The 23649-nt window shown below is 42.1% G+C and overlaps 1 protein-coding gene across 2 annotated transcripts; it reads left to right on the top strand.

The window, feature by feature from the left end:
• The first annotated feature begins 13405 nt into the window (after positions 1 to 13405).
• On the top strand, positions 13406 to 23649 carry nr2f6a (nuclear receptor subfamily 2, group F, member 6a). Of its 2 annotated transcripts, none has more exons than XM_075484156.1 (6): positions 13406 to 14434; positions 14509 to 15299; positions 16713 to 16807; positions 19195 to 19526; positions 19730 to 19976; positions 21200 to 23649. In XM_075484156.1, the coding sequence occupies exons 2-6, from the start codon at positions 15031 to 15033 to the stop codon at positions 21472 to 21474; spliced, it is 1218 nt and encodes a 405-aa protein (XP_075340271.1). In that variant the 5' UTR covers positions 13406 to 14434; positions 14509 to 15030; the 3' UTR covers positions 21475 to 23649. The 2 variants fall into 2 exon arrangements, with proteins under 2 accessions (XP_075340271.1, XP_075340270.1); XM_075484155.1 differs by having other exon boundaries at positions 19192 to 19526.

Genomic DNA, 23649 nt, shown 5'->3' with positions numbered 1-23649 from the left:
TGAAAACTGCTTACAATTTTTATTTAAACATTAGCTGCACTAATACATCCTTATGCTATACATAAAACCTTCTTCATTTCAAAGTGTGAGAGTATTCCTGTTCTTGTCCAACCTGAAGCAGACATAAGATAAGTCACTAGAGCGTTTATCTGAACCGTCTAAAGACATAAGAATAAAAACAGTTCAAGGAAAGGGGCCTGATGTCATATTATGTGTCAACAGGGGGCTGTACTTTTGAAGAGACTTGGTCGGTTACCATGGCAACTGCTCAATAATTGCCCATCCTACAATATCTATTTTCCCTTTGGGAACAAAAACTTTACAAATACATACAACACAAATAATAAATGAATAAATATTTAGTTCCAATGATAATGCCCTGAAAACACACAATCCCACCATGAGATTCCCCTCCAGAGATGTTAGGTTAATTGGTTATTTGCTCTAAAGGATCTGGTTACGCATGTCACATCCTTCTGCTGTATCAGGTGGCTGGCCTGGAGAAAAGAGTCTCTGATAGATAGGGGGAGATGGGTTGAGGTGGTAAACGCCTTAGTCAACAACCAGGAGGAATAAAGACAAAGAGAGACAGTGATGCTAAATGATGTACAGAGTTAGTGTCTGGTGCAGAAAGGGAGTTGAAATGTGTATATAACCTTCAGACCTTCTAAGGCATGTAAGTGCATGATCAAATCAAAACCAGATTTCTCACCAGGCACTGTGATGTTTAGTCCCCTCAGTTACAGTTTTTTTCAATCGCTAACAAGCGCTTACCCATACTTCAGATACTTTTTCTAAACTCTTAACACAATTAGCACAGCATGGGTATTTTGTGGTCACACCATTCACACATTTCATGTCGTTTCCACACAATATGCAGTCAAACACATTTTCTTAACAGACAAGCTATACCCCCCAACAAAATTATGGATTGTTTTTGTATTATTTACGAATGTTAACACACAACATCCCACAATAGCAAAAACAACATTCAAAACCTTAGATACAGTATAAAAATCTCTGCTTCTGCAGTGATATCAGTTCAAAAACAATCTCAGCTGATAATAAACAAACAATTGAATAATTGTTTCTATTCCCACTTGACATGTCAATAAGGGCATACAGTAATGCATATGTTGATTTTTTTTTTTTTTTTTGGTGGTTGACCCGGTGGTTGGGGACTGCTGCTCTAAAGAATACAACGTCTTCCTCCCTCTGGGGGAAGAGGAAAGCTCCTCAATAATGATCAAGAGCTTGCCATTGTAGAAATGGTTGTTACAAATAATGCAATAAAACTACATGAAGTTCAAACTAGAATTGTGGAGGACCATGAGATATTTGACAATATCGATAGCATCAGCCTCACAACCATTACTCGGACATTGTCCAAACACAGAGTGCGGATGAAGCAGCTCTACACTGATCCCTTTGAGAGGAACAGTGAGAGAGTCAAGGCGCTACGACGACAATATATCCAGGTATAGTACTGTATATTCAATTCAATGTCCAGTTCTGTAAGCTTTGCACTTTGTAAATAGGTAACCTGCACAGTAATAGGTTACAGTACAGTATGGTATACAGTAATGAGATTTACATAAACTTTGTTTCAGAGAGTTATGGAATTGGAGGCCAACCAGGCCCCTCATGAATTCATATACAGAGATGAGGCAGGATTCAATCTGGCCAAAAGGCGTGGACATGGACGAAATGTAATTGGAAAAAGGGCCACAGTTGATGTGCCAGGTCAGAGAGGGGCAAACATTACCATGTGTGCAGCAATTGCAAATGCAGGATTACTCCTTCACAGATGTCAGGTTGGAGCCTACAATACCGAGCGCCTCCTTGCCTTTCTCGATGATCTCCACCAGCACCTGGTTCCAGAGCAGGATCAGCAGGGTGAAAACACGAGGACCTTTGTAATCACCTGGGACAATGTGGCTTTCCATCATTCGCAAGCAATAACTACATGGTTTGAAGTCCACCCAAGACTGGTACGTCTCTTCCTTCCACCCTATTCACCTTTCCTCAACGCCATAGAGTTCTTTTCTGCATGGAGGTGGAAGGTTGTTGACCATCATCCACATGACCAGATGTCCCTCCTTGAAGCCATGGATGCTGGCTGCAGGGACATCACAGTTGATGATTGCCAAGGATGGATCCGACATACCAAGCGGTTTTATCCCAGGTGCCTCGCCTTGGATAATATCAGATGCGATGTTGATGAAAACATGTGGCCTAACCCTGAAGATCGCAGAGATCAGTAATCAGTAATTTTGTGCTTTTTTTAGTTCCCCCCCTTTTTATCTGGGCTTTTTGCTGTTGTTTTTTTGTTCAGAATGCTCTTGTGTATTTCATGGATATTTTGTTCACTGTAAGTGAACTGTTTTCTGTTCTATCATATTGTAAACAGTATTTTTACTGTACCTCCTGTAGTAAACAGTAAAGGAAAAAAAAACTTATTTTCTTTTTACTGGAATGCCTTTGAATGTGAACTTTACATGTGGACATACAGTTCCCAACCAAGAAATTTAGTGAAAAAACAGTGGATTTCATGTTTTGCATGCAAATACCTGTAAAACTGAAACATAAAAGTCTATGCAGTTTTTGTAATGTCAACAATAGCCAGTATTTTGAAACCTGGTGTACTTTGATTGACTGCATGTACCTTGTGAAGTGTAAACAAGTGTTATTCTTTGACAGAATAATTTCATTTTGAGTCAGATTTCCAGTGTTTTGGTAAAGTTAATGTGTGCAGAGAAAGATGTGTTCTATTTTGAAATGAAGAGTTAGTATATATTTAACAAAATGTGTTTTTGAGAAGAAAATGATCCATTTGGCCAATTGTGTTTTGTAGGTGTGAGTCTGTGTTAAGAGTTCAGAAAAAGTATCTGAAGTATGGGTAAGCGCTTGTTAGCGATTGAAAAAAACTGTAATATATATGTTCAGAGAATATAAACCCAGCAGAGCTCTTAGATCCAAGGACTCAGGTCAGCTGGTCCAGTCCAGAGTCCAGACTAAACATGGAGAAGCAGCATTTAGCTGTTATGCTGCAAACAAGTGGAACAAACTGCCAGTGGAGATTAAACTTTCACCAAATGTAGACATTTTTAAATCCAGGTTAAAAACATTTCTGTTCTCATGTGTCTATGCATGAAATATCTTTTAACTTATCTAGACTGTTGCCTGATTTTAAATTCATTTAAATGATTTTATTTGTTTCTCTTTATATTATTTTATGTATTTTTAATGCTTCTTGCACTCCCTGCTGCAATGCTTTTATTTTATGTAAAGCACTTTGAACTGTTTGTACATGAAATGTGCTATACAAATAAATTTGATTTGATTTGATTAATTCTGTGGAGTTCAAATTCAATTCAAAACTATTAGTATGGCTGTGCGAGTACCTCCTGTGGTGCATTTGGACATGAAATCCTACAACATTCATATCAATTTCCCCCCTCATATTATCTTTTTTTTTTGGTTGATTTTTATTTTCCCTTAGTAACCAAGAGGCAGCTGGGGCATTACTTGGTGAAATGAGATTGTTTTGGTGGTCTTCTGCATATTCTCATCAGGCATGTCTCTTCTGAGGTGGTTAAAAAGAGCAGATGATGAAAACACCAGAGTTAATCCCTGAGTCTGCAGCACAGCAGATGTTTTCCCTTTGACCCGCACAAAAGGCTTCTGTTTTTGTTAGCAGACTTGTCCATTCCTCTGAGTTCACAGGTCACTCTGGTTTGGGGTGAAGCTGTCACTGCGAGTCTAAACATCTGACGGCCATCAGCGCATACAGCAACACTATTCCTTCGAGAAAACTCCATAGATGCCTCGTGACCACTTCAAGGAAAGCCCTGATTTACATATGCTGATGCAGTTGTGAGCACAGAGCTAACACCCTGAGATTGAATTTCAGTGGTTGCTGGGGGCGCCTCTGGGAAAAGGCTGACCTAACATTAGCCATTTAAAGGTTAGCTTAAATAGTTTAAATGTTAACTGAATAAATAACAGTGTGATTTGTGTTTGGGCCAGCCCAGAAAGGTTTAATAACTCACCATATACTGTATCTTAACCTCGGTTAAATTAGGATTATTATAAATATGACTGAGAGACAACAAATTAAAATACTGATTGGGGTGATGATTTAAAGAAAGTCGAAAGCACGTTTTTATTTCTTATGTTTAAAAAAGAGCCATTAAACGCAGGGAAACATGGAGTTTGTTCCAACACTTAATACAGGAGATAAGCTCTGTTATCTGATTTTTTTTCCTGAGTGAACCTAGAGCCACCTGTAATCTGAAAGATGGAAAAAAACTCATGTCGATTTACAGGGTTTATCAAACAACAGCTGTTTAGCAACGGGATTCAACGAAAATGATCATTTATGCACATCTTGAATGTGGAATATAAAGTACAACCACTTCATTGCAAAGCTTTTATTAAGTGTGATGTTAGGTGTTTGAAAGCTGACGGAAGATTCTTTTACACATCGAGCTTTTCTGCTGAACCTACTGTTTGTCACTGACAATAGATCTGCAGTTTAAAATCCCCAACTTTGACAAAACATTCAAGCGCTCATGCTATGATCTCGATCAGAGATGGTTTCACTTAAAGAAGACCTTAAATTACAGGTGATTGGGACCACACTATCTCCCCTCAGGGACATTTCCACTGGCAGACCCCCCACCCCTCCCCTCTGCTGCAGGTCATTCAGGTAAAAAACAAACAGATTCAATAAAAGCTTTTACCTATAGACCATCAAACGTGTTAAATGAAGAACTCTATTATTATCTATCTATAAAATATTATATGCTTAGGTCTAACATTTCCACTGACTCCATTCTGCACCTTACTTTGTAAATAAGCTGACTACTTGCTGCACTTTTCATTGTAAATAGGTTTATTGCTTATTCTTTTTGTGCTGTACTTTCTGAATCATTATGCTGCTAAACTGTTTTCAGTGTTCCTGCAACAGTGACAAAAAAGATCTGTTCTATTCCAGTAAACGAAGACATGACCGGCTGAACACAGACAGCGTATGCTTTGCAACAAGCTCCCCTGCAGCCTTCGGATGAATGTGGGTTATTTATTTGAGTGCAGAAGTTGCTGATATGTGTACAGGAATAAACGTGTTAAACGTGAAATACTCATCTAAGAATTTGTAAGTGCCATTGGTTCCCAGATGCCAATTTTTGGCCGAGAACTTTGGTCGAGAAAAAAAAGAATCCACTTTTGTAAATCTTCTACTCATACACAAGTTCGATTAGTTTTTGGTTTTGCACTTTATGTAGCGTAGCCTTTTTAGGTTAAGTCTCTAAACTGTAGGTTCATATTAGATTGATATGTTTTCTTTATTTTTTTGTATATGTCATGGCGTAATACTGGAAACTGTCAGATTAGCAGCTTGAGGGATATTATTTGCAGCCTTGCATTTTATGATTCCTCACAGGGAGCAACAGAATTCCTCACAGTTAGTTCAAAGGTCATGTCATTCCTGTCTCAGTGGAACCACTAAAACAGTCTCTCTCACACTCAGAGACCAAAGAATAGAATGACAGGCACATGACGCATCTGTCTTTGCCTTAAAAATCTTTTTGTCATATCGTTTCCTTCCCTAGAATAACAAAAAAAAGCGTTATTCGACTGATGAACTTACTAATAAATGATTTTAAGTCTATTTGATCATTTTGGTGTACTTGGACTGAGAGTTCAGGTATGTTCCACCGAAGTGTTACAAAGGCAAACTGGCTGCTGCAATTTTACGAGCTAACACAAAACCTCTGATGTGAACAGTCATGTTGAAAAGAAATCATACTGTCAAGTCGAAGGTGTTACGTACCAGGACACAAGTCACAATAACTTTTTGCCCAATGTTTTTAATGATCTCCCTTTAAATGCTCTATTTATTTCGTTTTTGCATTTAAAGGACTCACTACTTTTATTTGTGTATTTTATTTGCATTTTACTGTCCCTGCTTTTGAACCTAATATTTGTCTTTTATCCCACTGTAGCACTTTGAGATTTTATTGTAAATGTAAAGTGCGTTATAAATTAAATTTATTATTATTATTACAAGTCATCAGTTCTTTACAAAGAGTTAAATACATACAACCTTAGATGAACAGGAACAACTCGATGTGACATGACATATATCTTCTCAAACACAACAGCAAATCTACGACAGAATCATTTAAAAAGAAAACAATCAAGGTGTTACGAAGGTCCAGAAAAAGTCAAGACTTCAACCTGATTGAAATGCTGTGGTTGGACCTTTAGAGAGCTCTGAATAAACAAACACCTGCATACTTCAATGAACTGAGGCAAGTTGTAAAGGAGAGCAGGACAAAATCCTCATCATAGAGGAAAGCATTACTTCAAATTATTGCGGCTAAAGTTGTTTCTACAAGTTTAATCCTAAGTTATATTTCCCCCTCTGCAGTTTTTATTAGAAATAATGGCATATGTGTCATATGCTGTTTTGTTTGCTAAATTATAAAGACCTGGGGCCCGTTGCACAAAACTAAGATAAGGGATTAAGCCGGGATATGTTGGCTATCCTGGCTCAACTTATCCGTGATCCAGTTGTACAAAAGTGGGATAGAGGGAAGTGGGATATGTTCAGACGTAAGTTACCATGGAGATTTATTCTGTGAAGCTAGCCTGCTCCAGACCAGGCTAAGTTCCAGGATCTATTTAATCTCATTCCTTATCTCAGTCAGCGGTCGCCACAATTGGAAACCAATATTTTTTCCACTGCCTAGAACATATTGTTAAAACATTGATGCTGTGGAAGTTTTTCCTGTTCACAAAATCCCCCTCATGGCCACCTGAGGGGGATTTTATTTTGATGTGTGTGCAGTCCACTGCACCAATGACATTGGGGAAACCTGTAATACGATGCAATGAGTATCTTACTCTGAATGTTAACATTGTAATTGTAACTGCAATTTTTTAAATTTTTTTCTTACCTGCAATCCTAAAGAACTCCTCCTTGATGTCACAGAGTCTTATATGCCCAGGGAAGGAGATGAAGATGCTTGCAAGTCCTTTAATTGCGTTTTTTTCCCCACTGCTAAAACAGTACAGGCAATGTGTGGGCAGGCACATTCTTAATAAAAAGTACACTTGTTAAGTATTTGTCAGGGGACTTACCATTCTGCAGGATGTTCTTATATTTCACTTTGACTTGCTGCCATGTCCGTTTTGGCCCAGTCATGTTAAATCTGCACACACAAAAACACACGCACACACACAATGAAACAGTGGAGGAGCATGGAGTTACATTTAGATAGTTTCACTCACGTGCAGTCAATTTCAACTTATTCATAATCAAAGTAGGCTACAAATATGTTTTCAAATATGTTAATTAACATTTTATTTGGATTGTAGCCTAATTGTGATAGTTTCAGTGGAGTGGTGAGTGTGATTTGTGCACTACTTACGCATTCAGGCGGTCAGCAATGGTTTGCCACGCTTGCTCCCTTTGTTTTTTAGCTGTGGCAGTATTTCCTTTTTGTTTTATTTTCTCCTTCACCTCTTCATATGCTTCCATTAATAGTTCTTGCTCCGCTGGGGAGAAATACGCCGCCCTTGTTGCCATGGTGAATCAGTGAATCTATGATCGATCGTGGGGTCTATTTAAGCAAGCCGTGTGCAGCACTTATCCAGGATCGGTTTCACCTGGCTTGATGAATCCGTGTCTGCTCATCCTGGCTTGGCCTTTGTGCAACCAACTAAGCCTGGGCGCCATGTTTTGGATTCCTTGAACCTGGCTAAGTAATTCATCCTGGATGTCTAAATCCTACTTTTGTGCAACGGGCCCCAGGTGATCTTTTGATATGTCCTAATACATAAAAATTTAGAATTAAAGGAGTATGTCATTTCTAACATGACTGTACAGAGAAAGTGCACTACCCATGAGCTGAAAGCTATTTTACTGGAATCAATATGAAGGGACTTCAGTGTGATAAAAGAGTTTTTGGATCTCACTCTTCACAGGTCCTGCTTTTCTCACAGTTTACAGACGTTACTGATATACATAAGCAATTTCAAAATACCTTACAATAAAATTAAGAATACGAATAACATCTTTGATTCATATCATCAATCTTCAAAATGGTATCTCATCTCCAATGCTTACCTTTTCTGATACCTGCTAAAAAGAGAGAAAGTGGACTGTGGGTCTACATGATGAGATTAATTTGATTATAGTGATAGTTGGGTTATGCTCCTTATTTGAGCAAGGGTAATTCTCCTTGGATATATGGTGGTGAATGAATGGAATCATAGGCACAAAGCATGTATGATAGGTGGCGCTGTACCCATTTCAACTATTGCTAATGGAGCCACTTCCGGTTGACCTCTTTACCACCACCAACAACAACATGTCACGCCCAGAGACTCACGTTTTTGGTTTTCATGTTTAGGTTATGTTTGTTTTCAGTCCATCTTTAGTTTTTGTCATGCTTTAGTTTCCCTGCACTCTGTTTATTAGTTCACTCACTTCACCTGTGTTTTTTCCCTCAGCTGCACTCACTCCCCAATCACTCTCACTCCCTATTTAGTTTCCTGCCTCCCCTTTCAGTTTTGCCGGATCTTTGTTACTGTTGTTGCGGTTAGTTCTCATGCCAAGTTTCAACGACTAAGTTAAGTATTTATTCCATGCCATGTCAAGTAATTTTGTTTTGTTTTGTTTTTCCAAGTATTAAGTCAAGTACTTTGAATCCGGCTCTGCCGTGCTTTTTGTTGTTACTTTGCTTTTTTGTTAATAAATCTACCTTTTCTTTGTAAGTCCGCATCCGTGTCCTCCCCTTCTACCCACACCTTGACACAACAAACTCAGGCATTGGAGAAAGATGGCGAAAGGAGGCCAAGATGAAGCTACGTCCCTCTACATTTGGTCTGTGATGAGCTGCTTGTTGCACAAACACGATGCCCAACGGAGCATTTTCCATCACGTTGTTTGTTTCTTTCCGACGGCAACAACAACAGTAATATCGGCCATTTCTCAATATGCGTACTTGTGTACTTCAGAAACGTAATCACGAAAGGACCAAGTACTGTTCCAATCAAAGTATGCATCCAGACAAGTACGCTCCACATTCCCGGATGTGTACTTGCTCCACCCATTTTATCGAGTGTGCTTCTGTGGTGACTTGTGTAGACTTCAGAAAGCTTGCTATCCCAGAAACAGTGCTTAAATCACAAGGTGCCGGAACGCAAAGTACATATGACATCGCAGGGATGATGGGACAGGCACAGGTCCCGGAACGCATACAGAAAACAACATGCCCACTGACAATGCTGTGGGACTTACAGGCCTTAATTTCAAATAATATCCATGGTATAAATGTTATGACAATAATTTACAATTATTTTAGGCTATAATGCACAGGCTGGCAGGCAACCTGCCCTGCTGCTGCCGCAGTACCGGCTTCCCAGAGGTGGGAGAAAGTCCCTATGTTGCAAGTCCAAGTAGTCCCAAGTCTTTGCTCTCAAGTCCAAGTCCTATAGCCTGATAAACCAGCTTAAATGGATTGGATGTCTAATTTAGTCTGGCACCGATCAATGGATACAACGGAACATTGTTGATGAGCACAACCCGTTGTCTTTCAAACCGCGTCTGTGCCTATAGGCCAACGCTCTGACCAATCAGCGCAGCTGACTGTGACGTAGTAAGCGCGACAGAAAGCTTTGGTGGGAGGGGACTCTTCCAAAACTGATGCCAAGCACAGATTCTATAATAGGACAGATACGCCACTCACGGTGCATTTCCGGTTTCCAACGAGGCGATTTTGGTTGCAGTTCCACCCTCTTTCCACGTGGGGCGCCCAATTTTGGAGACCAGAATGAATGGAGTCCTATGGAGCTATACGCCCTTTCGTGCCCTTATCTCAAGATATAATTTTTTCTCTAGTAATTCGAATGTTGTTTTCGAAAGAGGGTGTTTAGAAAATACCCATGGCTGAGTTTTAGATTTTTACAGCCACTCATTTGCTTAAAAAAAGGATTTGAAGTGTATATGACGTCATACATAGCTGGTCGACCAGCTGTCATTAGCACAATGCTAGCGCGTTGTGGACAACAAGAAGCCAACCAGTAAGAAATCAAAGGGATATATGTACTCGTTCAGTAGATTTTTTACTTGAAACCCATGTTGAGCTCTCAGAAACTACATTCAAATCTGAGCGCTCTTGAGGAGACTTAGGTGACACTGACCATTTGTAGCATCTAGCTCCATTGGGCCCCATTCATTCTGGTCTCCACCGACGCTCCCAGTGGAATTCTGGTGGAACTGCAGCCAAAAAGCCGGTACAATGGGGCTTAATACAGAGTGGCAAGGCTGTTCGTTATAATGGCTGTGTGCCAAGGCTGAATCAAACGAGCACTGTTCCATTGCCGCCGCCATCTTTCTTGTTGTGCTTTCGCTTGTCTATGGCTGTGTTCGAAACCGCCTACTTTTCCTACTATTCCTACTAGTCATACTTTTTTAAGTTCCCGGATGTATACTAGATGCATACTAGATTCGCCGAAATGTTGAGTATTCATCATGAGGTTACTTGTCACACTCAAACTACCCAAGATGCAACGTAACGTGACGTCGTCCATCGCCATTTGAACGGTCAAATTCAGTTAACGGGACGAGAGCAGTCAAAACGGCGAAACCGGAAGTGCGTTGCTCACAGCGGCTAGCTTTACTAGCGGCGAATTCGTGGGAACAAAATTGTAAATAGCCGGTATTTTGTCAGATTTTCAACACCTTGTGGGTCTAAATGACTACTTTCTCGCCTGAAAATGTTTCAAATGTTGCTAAAGTTATATATTTACAGAGTTTATAGCTTAAGCGAAATCAGCTTTTCAGGCCGGCCGATGTCGGCTCGGGCAGGAGTGAAGTGCACTGTGTGTAAACGCTCTGCATACTGTCTGATAGATGAGTATGCCATTTTCAAGTATGTAGTAGGCGGTTTCGAACACAGCCTATGTTCGCTTCCACTGCCCAACGTCGCACTGCTCTGTCGTCACTCCCTCAAAACCCCGCACCAGAACCCTCTGGCCCGCCCGCGTTGATTCAAAACACATCTCTGCGTTGTGATTGGTTTAGTTGCCATCTGCCAGATTCAGGGCAGTATTTTCAAAATGACAAGTGGATCGAGGCCAGACCCAACCGCAGGCAAAACATTTTGCCGTCCAGCAGTTGGCGCTGGTTTTCCAGGCTACAAGTCCTAGGATTTTTGTTTTCGAGTCCCAACCAAGTCCTAGGATTTTTGTTTCGAGTCCCAACCAAGTCCTAAGTTTTTGTTTCAAGTCCCAACCAAGTCCTAACAAATCGATTATAATTAATGATACGGATCATGACCACGCCTCAATTAAGTTGTTTATATTTTATTGTTAATGTTCTGCCACTTATTCATTTGTTTATTTTTATTAATATTGTTTAGATGCTTCGTCAATATAAGCACTGCCTTCTTGTGCCAATAAAGCTATTTGAAATTGAAAAAATTGGGCGATATCTTTAGTATTATAAAGCAGATGTCATATGTCAATTAATATAAGTTCTAGCATCATATTAAGGCCAAGGAGGTCCGCGAGCTCCTCAGCCTCCGAGCAGAGGACGTTATTTACCGCCACATGTCGGGGACAGTGAAAGATGGACCTCTGCTGGAAGGGCTGGCGAGAAAGTGCCTACGTCATTGTACACGCCCAGCATTTTATGTGTTTCGTGTGACGCTCTGCCACTAGGCAACGCCCCCTGAACTCAGCTTCAGGCGACACGGGTCACCTAACACGCCAAGCGTTCACATTGCTCGACGCGGGTCGAAGTGGCAATTTGGACCCGCTAAGGTAGCGGGTCTCAGTGTGAAAGGGGCTACTGATTGTTTCAGAAAATTTACTATCCTCCAGATAAAAAGCTATTGATTAACAGCCCTGTTGGATATCCCATCTACTTACACACATAGAAACACAGAGTCCTTTACAGTCACCCCTTGTTTGACAAGCCTAATCTTTCTCAACTCAAGAAATGACAATAAACACGCACAGAGGCCTAATTAAAGGGACTTTCCTTCAAATTAACACACACACTCTCACATACAACCCTCTGATGACCCATTAGTTGCACAAAAGCTGGGACAATGCTCCTCAGTCACACACATATGCATTGTGCTCTCCAGGGGATAAAGCTGGGTTGAGATTTAGGAATGCTGTAAAAGCATCTGAGTGAGTGGGGGAGAGGGTGCCTTTAAAGTCTCCTGCACTCTTGATAAGACCACCAGTTGCATATAGTGAATCTCTCAGGGAAGCTAAACTTCCATCCGTCCATATCTGCAAACTGCAAACCCTCACCCAGTCCCAGGATCTGCACGTCTACAAGCAGATTCATTGCTTAGCTCTTAAAGCTCTTGTGCGAGGTTGTTGTGTGTCTTCTCCTCACCCTTTATCTGCATTTGACCTTTTGAACATGGCAAGGGTGTGAAAGTCAGTTTGACCTCTTGGGTTAACCTCGAACACAAATCACCATGTCCTTCACAAAATTATGAGATAGTAGGTCTTTGAGAAATGAGCAAAGACCACAACATCGCAACCTTTATTTTCCAGCACAATAAGATGTCCTAAAGTGGCCTGCTCACACATTTGGAGAATATGCATCACCGTGTTGGGGAAGTTCAGCACCTGCTGCTGCTTTGCTTCCAAATGAGATTATTACCATGTAAAAACATTCAGGCACTAAATTTAATTTCTTTCTAAAAGACAAAGAGGTAGGCAGGAGATCAGTTTGAGAGTGTTAGTTGCAGGATTTCAGGGTAATATGGTATTAGGTGGTTTTTGAGGCCTTGGGGTCATGCTCTTTGTATCTCTGAGGATAGACATCCTCCACATTCTTCGTTGTAGCTGAAGCTCAGGAGGAAGAGCAGTCGCCCACCACCAATCGGGAGGTTCGGTGGTTCGGCTCCGGCCTCGCCGGGCTACATGTCCAAGCGTCCTCGGGCAACTGATCCCCACGTTGCTTACCGATGCATCCATCGGTGTATGAATGTGTGTATGAATGGTTAGAGCCGTATACAGACTTAAGACGTGCTGTATGAGTGTGTGTGAATGGGTGAATGTGGCATGCAGTGTTAGAATCGTTTTGAGTGGTCAGCTAGACTAGAAAAGCCCTATAAAAGTACAGTCCATTTACCGTTTACCATTCATCTGAGGGCATGTTTGTGTGCATGCTGCCCCACACAGCCCACTCTCTTTGCTCTTTGACTCCAATGGCCATATAAGGGAGCCAGCACCATGGTAACCACAGGGCTTGAATAGCAGTGTCAAATCCCTGGGAGCACACACACAAACACACTGGCGGCCCCCTCCCCCTCTGAATACACTTCTGCTCCCTCCCACCACCTCTCTGTCTATCTCTCCCTCTTTGCTGTATTTCACTCTCAAAAACTCATGTGCACACTCCATAGGCTGGAGGAAAACACACAGACGAGAGGAAAGAGGGGGGACTATTTTTTTTTTTTATAAAGGCAAGGAAATCAAGCCTATTCCTCGATTCATAATCTGATTTGTGGTAAAGGGGGTACCCATCGCCTCCATCCCCTCCTCCCGTCTGCCTGAGCCGTGGTGGGGAAAGGCTTCCCACACACACGCAGGGCTAGGCCGCGAGTCATTAGTTCTTGGTGGGCAAGCACTGACAAAAGACAGAGGAAAGAAGCCTGCATGGGTGCCTGGAGAGCATCCACAGGAACCAGGACGGAGCACGCAAACGCTCTCATTCTCTCCGTGCTTTCCCCCGCCGTGTGCGTGCGTGTATATGTGGTGTGAAGAAGGAAGCGGCACAGAGGACACCGTCACCGTCGAGCACTCGTGCTACAGCAGCCGGGGAAGCGGCGGCACTTCCTTGTGTTGAGTATCCACACTTGTGTATTTTGGAAGTGAGGAAGGGGGCAGTCCGCGTTGCCTTCGTCCGCCGACGCTGCGTTAGCAGCCGGCGTTGCCCCCGAACAAGTCCGCGGTAGCATCAAAAGTGATCTGCCCGTTTCGACCGATCTGAAATATCTTCACTGTGGGGCACAATGGTGCTGCTGAGCGGATTACTGCAGAAGAAAAGAGCCGTGCGTGCGCGTTGAGCCTCTGTGGGTGGAGGAGAGCTCTAAGGCGAGAAAGGGCTTCTTCTCCGGCGAGGAAAGCTTCAGACACTTTTATGTAGCTTGCTCTGTGCTAAGCTCGGAGGGTTTTTTTTCCCCAGAGGAACGTGAAGAAACATTACTCGGATGAAAAAACAAATTCGGTGTTAGGGGGACTTTAAGAGGGGTGGTCAAATCCTCTCCAGGCATGTGCTAAGTCGAGCTACACTGACGTCCTTTTTCAGCCATTACTGTGGCTACAGACACAGAGCTGTGAGTGACTCGAGCACCGAGGGAAGCTCAACGCTGTTCCACCTCCACCGCCTGTAAGTCTTTGTGTTTCTGCTCTCTCTTTCTGATAATGTGTGCAGTTTATCTGACTCGTTGTCTCCGGTTAAAGGTTCACCGGGTGAAGTGTGGAACCGTTGGACTGGAGAACGCGCGTGCAGGCTTCTCTTGACTCATCACGAGCTGTGGTTCAGAGGACAGAGCAGCACACAGACCGGCCAGAGCAGCCCACAGAGCAGCACACTGACCGGCCCACAGAACAGCTACGGTTGGAATAATAATAAAAAAGAAGAATTTCAAATCAATGCAGAAGTAAAAGTTGTCACATCGAGACTGTTTCCAGGTCATAGTGAAGTAGGAGGAGACTGAACGGCTCCCGTGTTTCTTTTTTTTCCTGCCAAACACTAAAGGGAGAGCTCTCCTTGTTGACATCTGCTTATTTAAACCGGGGACCCTTCCCCACACAGAACGTTTCTTTGGTGACTAAAACAATGAGAGCACAGGCAAACCGAAAATACTGAATCTCAGGTGAGGGCACGCATTCCAGACTCCGGCTTTTTATGTTACCTTGACAGCAACCGGAAGTCTTGGCTGTCTGTCCCATTTTCCTCCGCGGTGGTTCGGTTACCAAGCGATGGCCATGGTGAGTGGGGGCTGGGGAGATCCCAATGGGGGCACTAACGGCTTGGGGGACAAGGGCTACCTGAGGGGGGAGGAGGAGGACGGCTCTCCCCAGGCGGGGGGGAGTGACATGGAGGCCGGGGACGAAGACAAGGCCTGCGTGGTGGACTGCGTGGTGTGCGGGGACAAGTCCAGCGGGAAACACTACGGCGTGTTCACGTGCGAGGGCTGCAAGAGCTTCTTCAAGAGGAGCGTCAGACGCAACCTGAGCTACACGTGCAGGTAACAGGGGCATTGTGGGAGCTGTTGTCTTTGTTTGTCGTCCTGATGAATGAGACGCACAGTTTGTGTGCACTCACAGGTCACTACCCAGAGGCAGAGGCCGGCAGAGCATGTAGACGTGGTGTCTGGTTTCCACTGACACACACTGACAACATGTAGCCCACACTAATCTGACCCCCCACGCGCTCTGTGTCATCAACAGAACGAACATTCAAATGGATCAGTCAAAGATTTAGTCATTTGAGTTTCTGTGATGTCAGAAGCAGGGGCGATTTTAGGATCTGGCCTTTAGGGGTGCCCAGCCCCCAGTGCTCACAGAGGCACATTATTTCTCACTAATTGAGGCGAACTAGTACATTTATAAATTTTGGAGCCGTATTAGTTTTGCTTTGAGTAGTGTTTTCCCCTACAACATTCAATTTTGACCTCTTCATTTCAAAAGACTGTGGCTTGACAGGGACAACAGAGAGCCTGAGACAAATATTGAAGGTAACTCAACATTTATTTTGGGAGTAAAGAGTTCAAACAAAAACAAATGCTAGAAAATAAATAAAATGGTTACTAAAATAATGCATCCTTGAGCAAAAAAAAAATGTGTTTTTGCATTATATAATATTTTAAAAATGTGCTGAGCCAGGGGATGCCGAGCTATCTCACGGTGGTGCCTTGGCAACACTAAAAATACCCTAGCCTCGCCCCTGGTCAGAAGGGAAGTAAACTGCACACCAGTGTAGTCTGAAGTCTCAGTCAAATGTATATATACACATATGTACACATTGTCTTCAGCTTTGATCAACTTATCGCTTTATATTGAATTTAAGGCTTTGAGCAATTAGTTAGAATATCTCTCAGCCCACAGCCCTGTATATTCTGACTGCATGTTAATGATACGGAGTCCATATTGGTATTTACTGTGAAGACGTTAGAGATCGGCTCAGTTTGAGTTGAAGAAGAAAATGTCTGGTGTAACACTGAATGAGACAGCCAACTGCTCCCCGAGCATCACAGAGCTCCACACTGCCTGATGGAAGGACCAGTTTCACATTACAATCTGAGTGATCTGTAAATGTAACAGGAAGTGTTGTCATCATGCTGTAGACACTGACATAACCTTGAGCTTTTACTCACATCACTCCGTTTCTTTTTGTATCCCTTAATGTTCCATTGGCCCTGATGGAGATGTGGTACAGTGGAAGTGGTTTTTCCTTTGTAACAAGGTGCATCTAGTTGTGTTAATGTGTGTGAAAACCAAGCTGAAGACGGGAAAGGTCAGGCAAGAATTTCCGGACATGACAGCACAGACTTTTTCGTCTCAGCAAATCTACAAAAGCATGGTGATATTGTTGCTCATTTCATGAATAATGAACCTGTATATTGAAATATTGTCCCATATTTAATTGCTCACACTCTCAGGTCAAACAGAGAGTGTCAGATTGACCAGCACCACAGGAACCAGTGCCAGTACTGTCGCCTGAAGAAGTGTTTCCGTGTTGGCATGCGCAAAGAAGGTATCTATCTTTTTCCTTTATTTATTAATGTGTGTATTTGTTTATGTTTTAATTTATCTGTCTGTTTATTTATTTTATCCATATTAGTTGACGAAATGAATGACAAAAGTCCCTGTGCGGTATGTTGTTATTTGTAGATGTCTAACGCTGCAAATATTGCAACAGAAATGCTTGTAAGTTGAAAATGAATGGTGTGTCCTGGTTGTGCTGCCACGACTTTACCTTGAAACCTGGTTGGGGCACAAAGAATGTGGTTAGGCCATATAAGCACTGAAAACTCACTGAGTTGGTAATGGTTTAACTGGCTAAAACGTTATTTTATTTAACACCAACAATCTTTTTATGTGAAAGGGATTGTAATAAATGTGTTGGATGCAGTTGTATAAAAAAAAAAAAAAAAAAAAAAAAAATATATATATATATATACACACACAAATGACAGTGCAATCAATATCAGCTGTCACTTATTGGCCAAAGTATTATTTTTACCTTCGGTATTTGCATTGGCCCAGAATCTAACAAGCTATACATCCTTAGAAATAAGCCTCGGAGTCTTCTCATTCTGTCTATTAGCTGCATCAGAAAAGATGGTATGATAGTAATTTGCCTTCCTTGTTATCTTGCCTCTTCTGCTCCACAGTGCAGAGAAAATGCTTCACATGACTTTCTGTGCCCTATCATGCCTAAGCTAGCCATGTGTGTCAGCTCAATGCCATGTTCTAAGTCGCTTAATCTAGTTCCTGCGTAAGAGTGCCTGAGAGAGGACTGTCTAAGACACCTGCGTCCCCGTGCCTTAAAGGAACAGTTCACTATTTAAGACCTTGAGTCCCAGTTCCAGCTTGTTTATCAAGAATAAGAAATGAGGAGACCATTTTCACAACAATAGCTCATTTCTATCCATTTTGGCTGTTTTCGCTGGTCCATCCTGCTGCTACAGACAGGGTTCCATTGGGCACTCTGTTCAATGTCCTTAAAACAATACTAATGTTAATTTTAAAGAAAAGGTCAACTCACCGGGTGGTTCGTGGTATTAAAATAAAATGTTGGCGCATTTTATGGTTTTCCATCCGTGTAATCCGTGTTCTTTGCTGTTCAGGAACTATTTTTCATGCTAAATCACGACGCACGTAAACATCCGCTCTATATTTGAGTCTGAGGCTCTGAGGTCTGATCTGAAAGTGAAAAGTCTTCCAAACGGAATACAATTGGATTACAAAATGCTAAATAAAGCAAGAAATAACTTTTATTTCGCAACGCAATTTTTTTTGGGACACACAGGAACATCCACGAACCACCCGGTGAGTTGACCTTTTCTTTAAAATTAACATTAGTATTGTTTTAAGGACATGCCCAGAGTGCCCAATGGAACCCTGTCTGTAGCAGCAGGATGGACCAGCGAAAACAGCCAAAATGGATAGAAATGAGCTATTGTTGTGAAAATGGTCTCCTCATTTCTTATTCTTGATCAACAAGCTGGAACTGGGACTCAAGGTCTTAAATAGTGAACTGTTCCTTTAAGCCTCCGGTGGAAGCTACCAAGCCATGTGATTTGTTTGCTCCATCAGGAAGAATCCAATATGGAGATTTCTGGTTAAGTGGTGGAGATCAAATGAGGTGCCAGCCATTGTCACTCTGACAGATATTCTGCTACAAAGTAACAGACAAATACTGGCAAACGGAAACCTCCAAATGTGTACGGTCTTCATCATTTAAACAAAAAGGAGATATTTTCTCCCAGTAGTCTGGAGGCTGTAAACACACTGACATCCTCTCTGAGAGTTTGACTTGTTTTTTTCTCCGATCACAGATCATAAAGTACGCTATTGACCGGTATTATGACTCCCTGCAGGGAGGTCAGCTATTCACCAGCCTTTTTCTTTAGAATTCTGTGGTTTGCTGAAGGATTGTGGGCTTGCTACATGTATCCATATCCTCAGATGAAAAAGTCTCAATTCATTTGCCTTCCTGTAGCAGTTTGGGCTTTATTGCTCCTCACCCCTGCAAGAGTCCTACCTTTTGTACATGCTTCAAGCTTTTCAGCACACAATGAAATATTCTGTGGGTTATAATGAGTGTTACTTTCTAATAATATTAATTATTCTAGTCATCACTTTTACTTAGACCGATAACCAGGAGGAGTTTTCTCCCCAGCTTCATGCTGAAGACCAGTCTGGGTTTGATTGTGTGACTAAATGTTTCCTAAGTGGAGGAAGTCATGTAACTGGTATTCTGACATATTTGTCGAGGAGTTTGAACGTTTTAAACGGCCGTTTGAACTCAGTTTGAACTTTTCTTCCTCTTTGGTTTTTCTCCAAATTCCTCCCCTCCCCCCCCCCCCCCCCCCCCCCCCCCCCCCTCCCCTTTGTCCCCCAACCAAACTACAGCAGTTCAACGCGGTCGTATCCCACCTCAGCCAAGCCTCAGCCCCTCCATCACGCCAATAGGTGGTGCCAGTGGCCTCGGAGGCACCGAGTACTACAACAACAACAACAATGGAGGGAGCGGTGGAGGTCAGCCGGTCTCCGAGCTTATTTCCCAGCTTCTGCGAGCAGAGCCGTACCCCAGTAGTCGTTATGGACACCAGTACAACCAACAAGCTGGCCCAGATAACGCCATGGGCATAGATAATATCTGTGAATTGGCTGCCCGGTTACTCTTCAGCACAGTGGAGTGGGCCAGAAACATCCCTTACTTTCCTGAGCTGCCTGTGTCGGACCAGGTTAGTAGAGTCAGTTGAATTTGAAAGGTCACTTGTGGTTTGGTTTGGTAGAAGTTTGGCCTTCACCATCAGATGCTATTCTTGGCATTGTAGGAGACAAACAGATTAAATGTACTAGAATAAATCCCTTCTTTGTCTTAACTAAATATAGAATAAACACAGGCAATGATAGAAATCTGCCTAAAACTCTTACGAATTCACAGGTGGCCCTGCTGAGGCTGAGCTGGAGTGAGCTTTTCATCCTCAACGCGGCCCAGTCGGCCCTGCCACTTCACATGGCGCCGCTGTTGGCTGCGGCCGGCTTCCACTCATCGCCCATGTCTGCAGAGCGTGTTGTGTCCTTCATGGACCAGGTGAGAATGTTCCAGGACCAGGTGGACAAACTGACCAGGCTGCAGGTGGACTCGGCTGAGTATAGCTGCCTCAAGGCTATCGCACTCTTCTCACCAGGTGAATGTTGTAGCTCATCAGCACTGCCTGCTGCTTTGTAACTCAAAAGTTCAACAATTTCTACCCAGGATACCTTTTTATTAAGCTTTACTCCAGTGTAGATTACATAAAACACCTCCAAATGACTAGCTTCTTCTTAATTTAGCCCCTCGATTGCTGTTCACAGGATATCTGCATGTATGCAGATTAGTGCAATGTCCTAATGAAATAAAAAATATTCCAGAGGTGAGTTTTGTATCCAAGAATCATGTTTTTTCTCCTGTGGAAAATTTGATTACTAAGGAGCTAAAAGCATCTGAGCCATCTGGATAACTCTAAAAATAATTAGAACTAAGATTTGACGAGGTAAAAAGTTAAAATGACACGTATATGTGGAGACCTCTGGAAATCCACCAGTATATTTGATGAGCATATTTTTCATAGAAAGTAGGACTTGACATTACTTGAGCTACGCAAGCGTTATTAGGCCTGTCTGATTTTGGTTAATCATAAGCACAAACACCTAACAACTTAGGTAGAATGCCCTTTCAATTATAGCTGAGCATGGACAAGCAATTTGGTGACATCACCACAGCTGTGGTCTTGATTGGTCTTGGAAAAGGAGTCCTGAGTCCTCTCTGTCTGAGACCAAGACAAGATTCAGCAAACGCAACGCTGCCCCAGGGACTAAGTGTTGTACTACAGTACAGTTGGTGTAGTTGTGAGGAGTAGATTAAATAAAGAAGTAATAATCCATGCTGCAGAAGCTGACATGTTGCCTTTTAATCGCCAGTGTGGGTCATTCTTCAAAAGAAGTTCAGAACAACGACAAATGGCCGTGGATAGGAACTGGTCACAAAAAGTCTAAAAGCATATCACTACATAACAATTGTTAAAGCAATCACTGATAGTAATGCAGCGCAAGTCAAATCACTGGGAGGACACCATCTTCTGGCTTATTAATGGAACTGCAGTAAAGTAAATGTATAATGATGGCATCGGTTATTATGCAGCACTGCATTTCATGATTTAAGTCTTGTATAAGTAAGCCACTTGGAAAACCTTTTAAGTCTTTAAAGCTGAACGTGGAGGATAAAATGGTGTCAATGATACGTTTGTATGTGTTCTATTCAATGCTTTTATCTTTCAAGCTTTCTCTTAGCTTATCACGACTCTTTATGTAACCTGCCCACACCATGAAGTAAGAGCCTCCTCCTCTCGCTCACTCCCTCCCTCCCTTTCAGATGCGTGCGGTCTGACAGACCCAGTCCATGTGGAGTCTCTGCAGGAGAAGGCTCAGGTGGCTCTGACAGAGTACGAGAGGATGCAGTACCCCAGTCAGCCGCAGCGCTTCGGCCGCCTGCTCCTGCGTCTGCCCGCCCTGCGTGCCGTTCCTGCCAGCCTCATCTCCCAGCTCTTTTTCATGCGCCTCGTAGGAAAGACACCCATTGAGACGCTGATCCGTGACATGCAGCTCTCCGGAAGCGCCATCAGTTGGCCGTATGTCCCGGGACAGTAGCTCCATGTGACGGTCAAGGTCTCCGTCTGGGATGAGTGACGATAAGGACCCACAGGAAACCTCCTGACTCATCATTGTCCATCTGTGTGGTTATCAAACTGCGGTGCCAGCTGGTCATCATATGTGCTGTACAGTAATTGCTCAATTTCTACTCATGAAACAAAAGCCTTCAGTCTCCGCATGGGCCTTGAAAGAAGAGGGTTGCCCCCACCAAGCTGGAGATGTCTCGTTGCCAGCCCAGTTGTTCTGGTGCCAGGTCTCATGCCAGAAACCAGCTCCTCATGCTGGGCTCTGATATGGCCACAACAGCCAGTCATGTCATCGCCCACGTCATGATGACTAAAGATACCACAGTTTGATGTAGAGGGCAGCAACACCCTGTTACAATTACACCGAGAGGACAGAACTGCCCCGTCACTAAAAGCAAGTAGAACACTTTTTCCTACCCTTCAAACGGGGCTTATTTTCCATGGCTCATCATTTGTGTATCAGTGGCCCTTTTGAACCATATAACTGATTACATGATCATACTGTTTCTTGACTATAATAGAGCAAATAGAACGGAGCTGATGCATCTGAAAGCTCTGGGCTTCACTTTTGAAGGGAACCTCCAGAACATTTACTGCTTTCTCTTATTTCAACTGAGGAAGAAGCCAGGAGAGTGCTCAGAAGGTACAGAGAAGTAAAACCAAGGAAATATCACCAAAGTCTACCGTTTCATCCCCAGAGACTGTTTCAAAAGAATAATTAGAACACAAATCAGAAAAAGAGATGAACTGACCTCTGTGACTGCCTGAACATGAAGTGAAGAGTGCATTTAAAGTCATTTACAGGGCTCACTGTTGCGCTAGTTGAAGAATACTACAAACTCCATGAGAACAGACTGATACCTCACTAGACATCAGAATGCTTTAGTCTGATATCTCCTAAACACAAACCTCTGTAAGATTACTTCACCAGAAATAGCCTTCTTTTTGACAACTGCCTTGTTATTCAGTATTAATTGGGGGCATCTATAGATTATGAATCTTACAGGCATCACAAGCATTTGTCTTTGTATCTTTAAAAAGAAAAAGACCCCCAAAATCATTTTCAATTGTCTTTTGAACATGCGTTTTGACTGTCCAAATATGGAGCACTCAGCATTGTTTGGGTTGCTTTTTTTAAATGAAATATAATTCACATCTTAGTCTAATTTATGAGAAATAAATCAAGCAGGTGATCTGAATTTATAACCAAAACTACCAGTTGAATACCAGTTTACGTCTGTTAATACTGTTTCTCTTGAAAATGTATTGAAATGTGTGTACATACATGTGTGTGTGTGTGTGTATATATATATATATATATATATATATGTATGTGTATACACATACATACATATGTATGTATATATATATATATATATATATTGATGCTAACTTTGTCTTTTTGCATGTTTAAATGTTGTTTTGGATCTCTGCTAAGTTTCCTTCATTTACATTATGTGCTTAAAGTTTCATTTAAACATTAAAGTATTGCTTTCACTGGTAGCTCCAAAATGTTTTTCTTTTTCCTACATGTACTTGAAATACCTCTGCCATCGTTCAGCTGTCAAGAAAGACGTGTACTGCATTTCAGTGGTAATGATATAGAACTTTTCATGTTGTCATCTCTAAGCATCTTGCGTGACTGATGTTAGATCATGTTGTAATAGATGCAAATCTAATGGAAAGACTGCACTCAGAGAACAAAACATCATGCTGTCTGTGACGAGTTAACAGAAGAAGGGCCCTGGTCCACCGGGATTTACCTCACACTGGCATTTCAATAGGTGGACTTACAAAATCATCTTTTTTTTTTTTTTTTTTTTTTTTTAAAGAACAGAATAATCACACATGCTCCACATGTGGAAATACTAAATTGAAGGATGTAAGTTGGCTGCTTAATCGACAACCGGTCCCATTGCATGTTATTTGGATCATGTTCTTCTGACAAAAAAGTCCCAACCATCTTGTAAAGGTTTCTTATCATTGTGTTACTGGATTCTTATGATTGCAAATTTAATGTGTATGGCAGGATGTTAAAAGAATAAGATTTTATCTTCTGTAGTTTTTTGTTTTTTTTCTCCAGACTTCTTGAGAAATCGTACTTTCATCTGTATGAGGAATGCCAAATAAACACTGCAACATGTAA

Source organism: Odontesthes bonariensis, chromosome 14 (genome assembly GCF_027942865.1).
Source record: "Odontesthes bonariensis isolate fOdoBon6 chromosome 14, fOdoBon6.hap1, whole genome shotgun sequence".
Taxonomy (NCBI): Eukaryota; Metazoa; Chordata; class Actinopteri; order Atheriniformes; family Atherinopsidae; genus Odontesthes; species Odontesthes bonariensis.
Note: the sequence above shows the minus strand (reverse complement) of the source record. Positions and strands in the feature narration are given on the sequence as shown.